At 34.4% G+C, this 14,462-nt stretch overlaps 1 protein-coding gene across 1 annotated transcript in view; it reads left to right on the forward strand.

Annotated features, from left to right (window-relative positions):
- The window catches only part of LOC451709 (NADPH oxidase 4-like), a 78,479-nt gene that overhangs the window by 47,052 nt on the left and 16,965 nt on the right, over window positions 1-14,462 (forward strand). Inside the window, exon 7 of the mRNA XM_054661779.2 lies at window positions 11,788-11,869. Within this exon, the coding sequence (XP_054517754.2) occupies window positions 11,788-11,869 (82 nt within the window). The remainder of the gene's footprint in view (window positions 1-11,787; window positions 11,870-14,462) is intronic.

The raw sequence follows: 14,462 nt of genomic DNA on the forward strand, positions 1-14,462 counted from the left end.
TATGGTGAAGCGGTTTCTTTTTATGGATTGTTATATTTTTATTAGAATTGTTCTGTTCCTAAAAGTTGCTTAGAGTCTCTGTTATCCACTATTTTCTACTTGATTTTACTATGTAACATGGAAGAAAATAAGAATTATGAGGGATTTTCTTGGTAACATAATTTATTAATCAATGTCAAAAACACCACATAATGTACTGACTGAATGGCTAAGAAGGCATATGTCAGTTTGCCAAATGAGCCTAGTGTTAATGGACTAAGTAATTTCAAAGGAAGCAAAAGGACAAGGGTTTTGTGCCATTATCGTTATTATCAGGAACATTTTTAAGTACTCATTTTCTTGATACACTTGTTAATCATTTTATGTATTTGCTTGTTGTTTTTCCCTGATGCATAGTGTTGGTCTTCGGCCAAGACATCTTCTATTTAAGAACAGAGAAGACTCACTACATGGCTGTTTTCTATTGGCTTTAAAGGCCCATATATTGCATGGCATTCATTTTATTTGCTCGGGTCTTTAGATTTGAACTTCATAAAACATAAAAGAAAATCTCCTGTTTTGTTTTTTTTTTTTTGGTGGGGGTGGTCTTGGTCTTGGATAAAATGGCCTGTTTTTTCTTGAATATACATCTAAGATATATTCAGTTTGTGCAGAAACCAGGAACTGAATTAGTATGGAGCTGAGTCTTGATCAGTCTGAGGTGTTTCTTTTGACGAAAGCCAACATTGTTTAAAAAAATGCATTTGATGTGACAAATGAAAATATAACATTTTTCTTAAAAGGTGGATTGTAGAAAGCTTAGTAACAATAATGTGTTTACCCAACAATGTCTGTTATTTGCCTTCACTTTCTTTGAAACTGTTTTTTTTTCCCACCCTCTTTCATTTTTTGTTATAGTTTAGCCTCTGTGGCAATAAAAGAGAATTTATATTTTATAAGAAATCCAGTCCTAGGCATTGATTCATTGATGTATTTAGGGGCCAAGAAGTCTGTCTGTAGTTCTTTCAAAAACTGCTTTTGATTTTTTAAAATAGTGTGTTAAACAAGTAAGAAGCAAAATAACGAGTATCACAGAAATAGACTTTTATCACTCTGCTCCCCCTGGAAATAAAAGGATCCATTAAATAATCTTCCTTTGTGTAATACTGCATTGTCTACCTTCAGACCTTACAGTATTTAAAAGTACCAGGTGTTGAGGCATGCAGATGGCATATGACCCTGCTAAGCTTTCTCTTATCCTGTAATCCTTAGGCCAGAAGAAAGTAAAAGGTGGGAGGGGAGAAAAGGGAGTACTGTATATTCTCAGGAAAGAATAAGGCAGTATGATGGCAGTGGAAAGAACCCTGGACTGTGAGTGTTTTGTTTTGTTTTTGTCTTTTCTTTAAGTATCTTTGCCTCTTTCTAGCCATGTGACCTTGAGACAATCAGCCAGCTGGTTGGTTTTTAGTTTCCTTGTCTACAACATACCAAATTGAGGAGTTGTTTCCTAATTTCTCAGTTCATTATTGCTGTAAAGTGGTATAATTATTTTGAAAGAAATAAATTCTAAGATACGGATAATTCAATTCCTCATAATGTGTGAATGATAGTAGATAAATTTTGGTATAGTTCAGAAAATATTACAGGAATACTATGGAGAATACATGTCAAGTAGAGGATTTTTATGTTGCTTATTTTGTTTTCCTATCAGTGTTCTTATTCATTCATTAGCTCTGGTTGTACACACATCTCATCTTCTGAAAATTACATGTATGGGTTTAGGGATTTTTTCCCCTTATGTAAGACAGTATAAAATTCTGTTTTTTATATTACTTTGACATGGCCTTAATATTTGCAAAAAAGATAGTTTTATATAACCAGAGCATGCAACTGATAGGGTTTTTTCTTCTGGAATTGTAAATCATTTTATTTTCTTCTAGAATTATAAATCATTTTCATTTGAATCCTAGAATCTTATGAGACAAGATTTGTCTACATATGTAATATATATAGGCAAATATATATGTGTGTGTATATATGTATGTGTGTATGTAAACATATATATATATATATATATATATATACACACACACATAAAGAGAGAGAGAAAGAGAGAGAGAGAGAGACAGGGTCTCACTCTGTCACCTAGGCTGGTGTGCAGTAGCATAATCATAGCTCACTGCAGCCTCAAAATCCTGGGTTTGAGCAATCCTCTTGCCTCAGCTTCCCAAGTAGCGAGGACTACAGATGTATACCACCACATCTGGCTAATTTTTTAAACTTTGTTGAAGAGCCAGGGTCTTGCTGTGTTGCTTAGGCTGGTCTCAAATCCCTGGCCTCAAGCTTTCAAATATTGGGAATGTAGCCATGAGTCACCACACCTGGCCTGCCTATATCTTTAATAAGTTGCAACTTGATTTCCTGGTTTATGTAAAGTAGTACTAATTTGAGAGCCTCTCATGTTTATCTGAAACCAATAGTTTAAATAGCAACTGTTGTTACTATTATAAATATTGTTACTATTCAGCTACCATGTATTACTCTGTATTACCATGCATTATTATTGAGTTACCGTGGTAATAAAGGACATTCGCTTGATTTAAACAAACTTTTTAGTAGGGAGATGTATGTTCCATATCTTTCTAGTTGGTGTGGATGTACTCTAAGTTTGCCCTTTAATTCTTCTTTTCAGAAGGAATTTGTTTTTCTAAGATTAATATGCATATTTCTAAGGAAAATAAACACCAAATTTTGACAAACCATTAATTTCTTTAAATCCCTAGAAATAATGTGCTTCTTTCCCTTTTTAAATAATTTTGTAATTACATTCTAAATTATTTTCAAGTAGCTATAATGGCATTGAAGTTCTTTTGTTGTCCTGGCATTTTTTGTGTGTGCTTAATATACAGAGCTGCCTTGGTGATAATAATTTGTTTTATTCACAGTATGTGACAAATAATAGGTACTCAATAAAAGTTTGTTAGATGAGTGAAAAAGTGAATAAAACATGATTTAAATGATGAAGTTCTGATTATCCAAAATATTGATTTTATTTCCAATTCTAAATTTTCTATCATTATAGATTATTGATATATATATAACAGAGCAAAAATATTCACCTTATCTAGTACCATGGCTCAAAAGGACTTCCTTTGTTGGTTTGTTTTATTTTTTATAAAACCCCTCTGCTTCTTTTGCTTTTTATTACCAGCATATCCAGGCTAAGTTGACTGTTCTGTTCCAAACTCTCAGAACATACCTTTAGCACTTATTTACTTGTAGTGTTTGTATCTTTTGATAAAGAATTTAGAATGTAATTACAAAATTATTTAAAAAGGGAAAGAAGCACATTATTTAGACTCTTCTCTGCTAGACCTTTAGCCCATGAAGAACCTCACTTGGTGCCTGACTTACAGTGCATGCTCAGAAATGTTACTGAGAAATTACTTATTTTAGATGTTCACATTTTGTGTCTATATATTTAAATAGTAATTCCTACATGTTGTGAGAAAACTCATTTGTACCTTCTATTTCAAGCATCATGTGTGTGTGTTTGTGTGTATTGTGTGTCTGCATTGGTGTGGTGTTTTCCTTGGAAGGTGGAGGAGGGGATAATACTCCAAGATCTATAATATGGGGAGTATGAATGAATGACAGCTACTCTTGAAGATATGTTCATGCGTGGTAGTGTGCACATCCATGCCCTACATCTACTCTTTAAATATACATATGTATATATATACACACACAGGTATAGATAGATGATTGATAGATTACTTTTAGATAAGTACTGAAAACTAAAATTCAAACAAATCTAAAAATTAAAAATTCAAACAAGATATAGATAAAATAAAAAGCTATTATATATGATCAGGAGCCAACAGGCAATACTTAACTGATAGAGTCAAGGTGGGCGTGATCAAGATACTGGACAGCATGGCTGGAAGAGTAGTCAAAATGGATTGACAGTGACCACCTGCACATGCCACAGAGATGTTATTTATGTAACATCTGGAAGGTTCTGGAAAAAGAGAAATGATTTATTGCTGATCTTTATTCTACTTAAACACATGCACATGCATCACACCCCACAGTAGCCGAGAACTTGGTAGAAGTTCTCAGTACAAAGTGGAGATCTAGGAAGCACCTGTGTTTCAGGTTGGATTAGCTAGAATGTGTGTGTGTGTGTGTGTGTGTGTGTGTGTAATGTAAAATGCTTATTAGGGATCAATACCCATGACAGGAAAGAGAACAAAGAGGGTTTGGGTGAAGGAAGAATTTGAAACAAGGCAGGTTCAACAAAGCCCAGCCAAATTGGTGGGAAGATCTAGAGCAAATATTGCCCATCAGAGTTGCCTGTGTAGCGCTGAAATATCCTTGCCTTGTTCAGTCACTGGATGTGAGCTGCTGTGTGAGAGGTATTTGCTTTGCATCTGAGGCCGACCCTGATGGAACTGACAGATGGAGATTGCCTGCCAGCTGCACTCTCCACAGCTGGGCAACAAGTTCTTCACTGAAGGGGCACTTGGGAGATACTTCTCTGTATCAACTACATGACCCCTAGCTTATTTTCTTATTAATATATAATTAAAAATAAAATCTCATGTGAATATGAAATGGAGCAGGATGCTAGGAGAGCAGGCATAAACCAGAATAGTCTCAGTCAAACAAAGACATGTGGCCCCACTCCCTTTCAGTGACTTTAATACGATTTCTTTTCATTCCTTAAGCAAATATTCTTTTTTGTTTTGTTTTGTTTCAATAGTTTTTGGGGTACAGGTAGTTTTTGGTTCCATGTATAAATTCTTTAGTGGTGATTTTTGAGATTTTAGTGCACACATCACCCAAGCAATGTACACTGTACCCAATATGTAGTTTTTTATCCCTCACCCGACTTCCAACATTCCTGCTCCGGAGTTCTTAAGGTTCATTATATCTTTCTTATGTCTTTGAGTCCTCAAAGGTTAGCTTAGCTCTCACTTGTAAGTGAGAACACAGGATATTTAGTTTTCCATTCCTGAGTTACTTCACTTACAATAATGGCCTCCAGCTCCATCCAAGTTGCTGCAAAAGATATTATTTTGTTCCTTTTTATGGCTGAGTAGTATTCCATGTTGTATATATACCACATTTTCTTTACCTACTTGTTAGTTGATGGGCACTTAGGTTGGTTCCATATCTTTATTGTTGTGAATTGTGCTGCTGTAAACATGCACGTGCATGTGTCTTTTTCATGTAATGACTTCTTTTCCTTTGGGTAGATACCTAGCAGTGAGATTGCTGGACTGAATGGTTGTTTTACTTTAAGTTCTTTAAGGAATCTCCATGTATTGTCCATAGTCATTACACTAATTTACATTCCCATCAGCAGTGTGAAAGTGTTCCCTTTTTACCACATCCACACCAACATCTATTGTTTTTAGATTTTTTAATGATAGCCATTCTTGCAGTAGTAAGGTAGCATCTCATTGTGATTTTAATTTGCATTTCCCTGATGATTAGTGATGTTGACCATTTTTTCATGTTTGTTAGGTGTTGTATGTCTTCTTTTGAGAAATGTCTACTCATGTCCTTTGTCCACTTTTTGATGGGATTATTTGTGGGGTTTTTTTGCTGATTTGTTTTAATTATTTGTAGATTCTGGAAACTAGTCCTTTGTCAGATGCAAAGTTTGAGAATATAAGCAAATATTTTTTAAGCAACTCAAAGTTAAAAGGTGGCTTAAAGATCACTGAACTCATCTGACTCAGTTGTGAGTTCAGAAAAGGAATTAAGAATAGAAGCAGACTAAGGTCAAGAACTCAGGCTCTCTGACAACCAGTTGAGTGTTGTCTCTTTTAATTTTTTCTTTTTCCAAGAGAATTTCTTTTCTGCTTTATTTAGGTATAATTAAGTAAAATTATGTATTTTCAGGGAATACATATCTCTGGTATACATATGCATTGTGAAGTGATTTCCACACTCAACTAATTAATGTATTTATCACCTCAAATAGTTACCTTTGTTGTATGTGGTAAGAATACGTAAGATCTACTTGGCAGCAGTGTCTTTTCTCTTATGACCTGTTGCTGCTAAATACTGCAGACTGTATGAGTGAAGAAAGATTTGTCCTTTGGTATCTCCTTTCTCGTGTATACTCTCTCATAATTTTTCCTGCATTAAGAAGTAATCCTCAGCCTATATTGCCAAAAAATGTGAAATAATATCAATATTATGGTGCATTCATCTTATTGACCCTTTTTGGGGTATGAAGTACTGTCTGATTCCTTGCAATATAACTTCTAATACTATTAATAGGTTACAATATACTAGGTGTTCTTAAAACTAAGGTAAAGACTTTAATAGAGTCTTAATCTTTAATGTCCTTTAAGGATTTTTTTTTGAATTTTATTTTATTTTATTTTCTTATTTTTTTTTATTATACTTTAAGTTTTAGGGTACATGTGCACAATGTGCAGGTTAGTTACATATGTATACATGTGCCATGCTGGTGCGCTGCACCCACTAACTCGTCATCTAGCATTAGGTATATCTCCCAATGCTATCCCTCCCCCCTCATCCCACCCCACAACAGTCCCCAGAGTGTGATATTCCCCTTCCTGTGTCCATGTGATCTCATTGTTCAGTTCCCACCTATGAGTGAGAATATGCGGTGTTTGGTTTTTTGTTCTTGTGATAGTTTACTGAGAATGATGATTTCCAATTTCATCCATGTCCCTACAAAGGACATGAACTCATCATTTTTTATGGCTGCATAGTATTCCATGGTGTATATGTGCCACATTTTCTTAATCCAGTCTATCATTGTTGGACATTTGGGTTGGTCCCAAGTCTTTGCTATTGTGAATAATGCGTTTGTTTTGATGCCATTTTAAAAAAATTAAAACTGGCAAATTTGTATAATGTGAGCATTAACAGAAAGATTAAAAATTAACCTATTAATAAAAATGCAAGGAACTTCTGTTCAAGTACCTTTGGTTTAGGGAAATACTGTCTCCCTTAGAAATATTTTATATGACTTTTTTATTACCCTGAAAAATCTAATACTCAAAACAGTTAAAATATTCATTTTTATAGAGGAGGTTATAGAGAGGAAGTTAGGAAAGGGGGATTACCTGAAGGAAAACAATGATTTGGAATTGGCAAAACCTGCCTGGGTCTCTCTAGCAAACAATAGGTCTTTCTTCGGTTGCTGTTAAAAAAACTAATTATGTGACAGTGATCACATCTCTAGATGCAAAGGATATTTAGGTTATACAAGAATGGCATTAATCATTGTTACTTTTGTTTTTTATATATTTTTTTCTTTCTTTTCTTTCTTTTTTTTGTAGTGGTAAGAGGTTTTATTTTCTTCTCATCCCAGGAATAGGTTTGCATACTGCTAAGTTGCAGTGAGCTGAAATCATGCCACTGCACTCCATCCAGGGTGACAGAGCAAGACTCCATCTCAAAAAAAAAAAAAAAATGCGTACTGCTTTTTATTGTTATGTAAATCCTTATTGCATTTGGTATATTCTGCATATTGGGGTGGATTAGAGATTGGTCATTTTCTGCAAAGGAGAAAATGAAACATCTTCGTCACAAAAAGATGTAGAAAAAGTTTCAATTAGAAATGGAAAGAGTATTTTAATTTTCTCATCTTTGTTTTCAAATAATTAAGTATATTGTGTCACAGTTGATTAACCAGAGAGTGCAAATTAATGTAATTGTGTGCAGTATGTCATCCAGGTCTAAGAGCCTCATAATCTTTTTGTTGATTGAATGGGAGAAAGAAAGATTGGGTGAAAGTCTACAAAAGCTTGTGTTAATTAAGATAGATCTCCTACTGGTAGAAAATCATGTTCAGACATTATCACATCGTTAGTCAGCTCATCACAGTATCACTTTGCAGAAAATCCTGTTTCTTTGTTTTTTTTTTTTCCAGTGGCTTTAATGAATTTCTTCTAAGAAGTCCTGTGAAAGGACTGAGCTGTAGTATTTGGATAACTGTGCCATTTTCTTAAAAAACAGTTTGAGCCTGCTGAGAAAGTAGATCATCTGGTTTGACATTTTGCTGCAAAAGAAGTAGCATTAATATATCTTTTTTTTTTTTTTACTTAACAAATAAAACATCAAATTATTTTGGCCTTTTCCTCATAATCAAATAGACAATAGGATGCTAATTAAAGAACTGATAGGCAAAAATCTGTGAGACTAAAGAACTAAATAATTTTTCCGTTTACTTGAACTTTTCTAAGGATAATTGTTATCATTTATCTATTTTTATAAAGAAATAAATTAATCATCAGTATGCTTTTATAAGATAAAATTAATTGTTCACATTTAAGAATTTATTAATATAATGATAAAAATAAAATGTTTTTAAAAGACATGCTTTTAAAGTTCTGTGTTTATTTTCTGTTTATGTATTTATGTATATATGAACCTTTCTTTTCTTTCTTTTTTTTTTTTTTTTTGAGATTAAGTTATGCTCTTCTTGCCAAGGCTGGAGTGTAATGGCAGGATCTTGGCTCACTGCAACCTCCGCCTCCTGGGTTCAAGTGATTCTCCTGCCTCAGCCTCCTGAGTAGCTGGGATTACAGGCACCCACCACTACGCCCGACTAATTTTTTGTATTTTTAGTAGAGACAGGGTTTCACCATGTTGGTCAGGCTAGTCTCAAACTCCTGACCTCAGGTGATCCACACGCCTCAGCCTCCCAAAGTGCTGGGATTATGGGTGTGAGCCACCATGCCCTGCCTATGAACTCTTTTTGACAACCATGAGAGCTATTCAAGATATGTTTGCTTGATATTCTTTGTATTTATGATAATCTGATTAAAGGATGTTCCAAATATAGGAACATCAGGTATAGATTTCCTTATAGCTTTATAAGTGATGTCTTTTATGCTGCTTTTGCTCTGTGTGTGTGTGTATGCACACACACGTGTGCATCTGTGTATGTGTTTTTAGTCCTGTCCATATATCATCTGCAGAGATTCTTTTCTCCAGAATTATTGTCATATGTCCTTTACGGTTATGTAAAAAGAGAAAAACTTATTGCTGTGAAAAGGATGTATTATATTATAGTTGTGTGCACTAAGAATTCTGATTATTGTTTGCTTTTAACAAGTTTGGGAGAAATTCACTAAACTTTATACTATTACCTTTCAAGGAATATCATAACACATATAGCTGTTTGATTTAACAGTTCTTTACTTGATATGTACAGTTCTTGTTTGCTGTTGGGTTTTGGCTTGATTTTTCAAGACTCATTTTAGGAAAAGGCTAAGTGGGAAAAAAATGGAAAAGATAGAGCATTACACATTACTCATTTAATGAGTACCCCATAAATTGGCAGGTAGACTGAAAACCAAGGGTTATTTATCATCAGAAAGTTTACTAGTCACTTGATTGAAAGAAATGTTAATTTTATAAATTAAAAAGAGTAATATCAGCCCAAATATCAGCCAATAATATAATATTTAAAAATATGAACTAATATTAAGGAGTATAATTAGAGAAAAACACAGAGTGTTTTTTTTGGATTTCTAGACTAAAGAGTGTAAGCACATCTGTGTTTGGATCTCATTAGTTCCTCCTCACCTATATTGTACGAAATGTCAGAATTTTAAGAGAAAAAAAACAGTAGAAGCCAGTTGTGTATCTCTGATTCAGTACGTTTTAGTAAATATGAAGATAAAATATACATTCTGCTTCTCAGGAAGCACTGGCCACTTTGTGACTGCCGTATTCCAAATAATTTAACATCTAGCTATTCATAAACTAGGAAATGGCAATTGTCATCAAGTGTATATTTTCATCATTTTGTGGAAATGCTCACCTTCAGTTAGTGAAGGATTTACTGCAGCTGCGGAGTGTTAGCTTTGCATACTATCTAATCCTGACTGTGCGACTGTGTCAAGACGGGAGTATGGGTCCACTTGCTGTTCATGGTTGATATATGACCGTTTGGTCTCTGCTGGGAGTTATTATGATTAACCTTAGCAAACAGTTTTCTCCAATAAAAATAGATGTTGGAAAGATTTCTTCAACAAATATTTATCCAGCACCTTAATTATGTATCAGATAATGTTCTGTATCTTGGTGGCATAATACTCATCTACTAGAAGAAGAAAGAGGGATAGAGAGATAAATACCTATAACAATAAAACATAGTGTGATAAACTCTGAGAAAGTGGAAGCACAAGTTGTGCTGGGAATATACAGTAGGTCCAGCCTATTCCAAATTGGGCAGGAGGAGAGAACAAAAAAGTAATGGAGGGATCAAGGAAGCCTTTCCATAGGTATGACTCTAGAGGTAATGCATACCTATTCCTGAAAATGTGCATACTCTATGCCATGCAGATAGCTATGCAATGTAAGTATTTCCAAGGTAACATCTAGGATTTTTTCCTTTGTCCTTCTTTTTTTTCCCTTTTCTTTCTCCCTTCCTCTTCCCCTCCGCCTCCTATTTTCTCTCTTTTCTTCATTATGAATTCATATGCACTGAAGTTTACTAAATCAATTCTTAGCTCATGATATGCAGTCATTATTGGTCTTTTCCTGGCCGTCATTCACTTATTCATTTATTCATTTATGATATTACAATTAATACATATGAAACACCAACAATTAGTTACATTTACCCTTTTGCTTCTCTCCTGTTTCATCCCCCTACCTTTCCTAAAAGATAATCATTATTCTGAATTGTGCATGTCCTTCCTTTTTAATTGGTTTGCTTTATTTCATATATATCATACTTAAATAATACACTGCTTAGTTTTTTTAACTCAATAAAAATTATGTTCTGTTATATGTAATCTGCTGAGATTTTATTTCACTCAACATTATATTAATATGATTCATTAGGTTTTTATTTGTAACTAAAATCATTCAGTTTCACTTCAGTTAGTACTTCATTTTGTGAATAAGCACAAATGTCCATTCTCTCATGTCAATGAGCAACTGAGCTGCTTCCATTTATGTTGTTCTGTGAGTGGTGCTACTGTGAACATTCTCATACTTGCTGTCTAAGACACATGTGAAAGTTTCTGCAGGGTGTATCCCTGAGAATGGAAATATTGGGCCACAGACTTTGCAAAAGCAAAACTTAAATGATAATGCCAAATTGTCTTCAAAAGCTATTGTACCAATTTGGACTCCCACCAGCAGTGTATAAGAGCTTAGGTTGATCAACATCCTCTCCAACACTTGGTCTTGGGAGACTAATTTCTGTCGATTGAATGCTACATGATGTAAATGCTAGTTAATGGTGTCTGGTTTTGATTCACATTGCACGGGTTACTAATGAGACTGTGCATCTCTTAGTATGTTTATTGGTCATGTATATTTTCTCTAACCTTTCAATGATAAGATTTGATCATAAAGATATATATTACCATTAAGGAAAAAAAATATATTTTTGTATTTATATATGAGAAATATGTATATGTAGAAATGTATATATTATGTATATTTATAGGATAAATATAACTATTTTGAATATTAATCCAGGCTTAATTTTATGTATTTAAAATAAATATATACATGAATATATATTATTTATATATTTATACCTATTTATCCTTAATGGCTACATATATATTTATGATTAAAATATTATAATCCATCTATATATATATACACACACACACATACACTACATATATATTAGTAATACATAAAATGATGGGTAAATTTCTAATAAAGGATGGATATACAGTCAAAATGGCTAACAAAATAAATCAATAGGAAATACTTCCATTTTGAAATTATTTTCATGACTTTTATCTTTTCACAGCTTGATGTTTACTTTTCTTTTGACAGAACGATTTCGAGATTTACTACTGCCTCCATCTAGTCAAGACTCCGAAATTCTGCCCTTCATTCAATCTAGAAATTATCCCAAGTAAGCAAAAGGAGTTCACTGGGTTTTGACGAGGCAATGGGCATAGTGCAGGGAGAGATTTGGGCAGGCAAAAACAAAATATAATCTTTCTTAAGATTTCTGAAAATCCTGAATAACTTACCCTAACTAACTAAGACATCTTCTGCAATATAATGTCTCAGGCTCCTTGCAGCTGGGTCATAGAAGAAATACTTACTTGTAATTGCAACCCAGCTTTGACTGAGGAGCTGCTGCACAGTGCAGACAACATGCTGTGTGCATCTGTGTCTGGTTCTTTTTGCTTGATGCCGTATCAACAGGGACAGTATTTTGTCGGTGATACCTCATCTGGTTTTCTATTTACTGTCCTTTAAATGCAAGGATTCATTTATATTGTAGCAAGTCATTTTCAAAATAGCCATGGGCTACATATGATTTTTGACAATCTCTATACATTCTTATTTATCATATTGAAAACTGGGGATGTGAAATCTTCTGACACTTTGTTATATGAAGCAGACCTTTCCTTCTCATAGATGCCCCAAGCGTATGTCCTTGTTGAAGGAATATGCCTTCATCTTCCCGAAGGTTAAGGAAATACCGGGACTCTTATAACACATCTCCTTCCCTAAAGACTGATGCATGCTGAATCTTGATCATACCTGTGGCATCTTGGGGCCTCCTCTATGAGTGTTTAACTCTCTTTAATAGTTAGTGTGGAACAGACTAAAGAATAAATAAACTAATATCTGAAATAGAAAAGAAAGGCCATCAACTTAAAGGAATAGAATTTGGTTTATACATATTTCATCTAATCACTATGCCAAATTCTTTGATCGCTTTGAGAGTTTTTTCAAGTATTCATAAACTTTGCTTTCTGGGGAAATTATTTTCCCTCTAATACTTAGCTTTGATAATACTCACTTAATTATGATCACAAAAATAAATGCAGAATCCTAATTATATTGCTTGTACATTGTTTCAAATTTTAATCCAGGCTTAATTTTTAGCAATAAACTTGCAATCCCCTGATAACACACACGGAGACTTACATGTGCCTATACAGCCTTGAATGCGTACTTTGCTCTATATGTACATGTTGACCAGGAGCATGAATGTGCCCAAAAGGATTGGTGCACGCCTATTTGTATTTTTACTTACAGTGGCTGTTGGCAGAGGCTGATGATGCGTGCTTTTCTGCCTTTTAGGCTTACAGTTTGCCTAATGCCTTTGCTTGAAGAGGGTAGTCATAGTAGTTTCTCAGGTGGTTATCTATTTGCAGCTATAGGAATACCTCAGAGGTATTGAGGGTTTGATTCTAGGCCACTGCAATAAAGTCAATACTGCAATAAAGCTGTCACACTTTTTTTTTTAGTTTCTCAGTGCATATAAAAGTAATTTTAACAGTATTCTGTAGTCTTTTAAGTGTGCAGTAGCCTCGATATGTCTAGAAATACTATGCACATCCCTTAATTAAAATATACTTTATGTTAAAAATGCTAAAAATCATCTAAGCCTTCAGCAAGTCATAAACTTTTTGCTGGTAGAGGATCTTTCCTCGATGTTGATGGTTGCTGACTGATTAGGAAGGTGGTTGTTAAAGGTAGGGGCACCTGCAGCAGTTTCTTAGCATAAAACCATGAAGTTTGCTGCATCAGTTGGCTCTTCCTCTTACAAAAGATTTCTCTGTAGCATGTGATGCTGTTTGATAGCATTTTACCCACAGCCTAACTTCTCTAAAAATTGTACTAAATCCTCTCAAACCCTGATGTTGCTTTATCAAGTAAATTGTCATTTCAGCATTTTCATAGCTTCTTTACCAGGAGTAGATTTTATCTCAAAAAAACTACTTTCTTCCTGTAATCCCAGCACTTTGGGAAGCCGAGGCAGGTGGATCACCTGAGGGCAGGAGTTTTAGACCAGCTTTGCCAACATGGTGAAACCCCATCTCTACTAAAAATACAAAAATTAGCCGGCTGTGGTGGCACACGGGTGTATTTCCAGCTACTTGGGAGGCTGAGGCGGGAGAATTGCTTGAACCGAGGAGGTGGAGGTTGCAGTGAGCTGAGATTGTGCCACTGCGCTCCAGCCTGGGCAACAGAGTGAAACTCCATCTCCAAAAACAAAACAAACAAAAAACAAAACAAACAAGCAACAAAACCAAAACTACTTTATTTGCTCATCCATAGTAAGCAACTTTTCATTTATTAACATTATATCATGAGATTGCAGCAATCCAGTCATATATTCAGGCTCCACTTGTAATTCTAGTTCTCTATTTATACTATGTTTGTTGTTACTTCCTCCACTGAAGTCATGGACCCCCCTCAAAGTTATCCATGAGGGCTCAAATCACTTCTTCCAAACTCCTATTAACGTTGATATTATGACTTCCTCCCATGAATCATGAATGTTCTTAATAGCATCTAGAAGGTGAATAATTTTCAGGATGTTTTAAAATTTACATTGCCCAGATGTACCAGAGGCATCACTGTCTATGGTAGCTATAGCCTTATGAAAAGTATTTCTTAAATAATAACAATTGAAAGTCAGAATTTCTCTTTGATCCATGGATTGCAAAATGGATGTAATGTTAGCAGGCCTGCAAACAACA

The sequence above is a fragment of the Pan troglodytes genome, chromosome 9 (genome assembly GCF_028858775.2).
Source record: "Pan troglodytes isolate AG18354 chromosome 9, NHGRI_mPanTro3-v2.0_pri, whole genome shotgun sequence".
Taxonomy (NCBI): Eukaryota; Metazoa; Chordata; class Mammalia; order Primates; family Hominidae; genus Pan; species Pan troglodytes.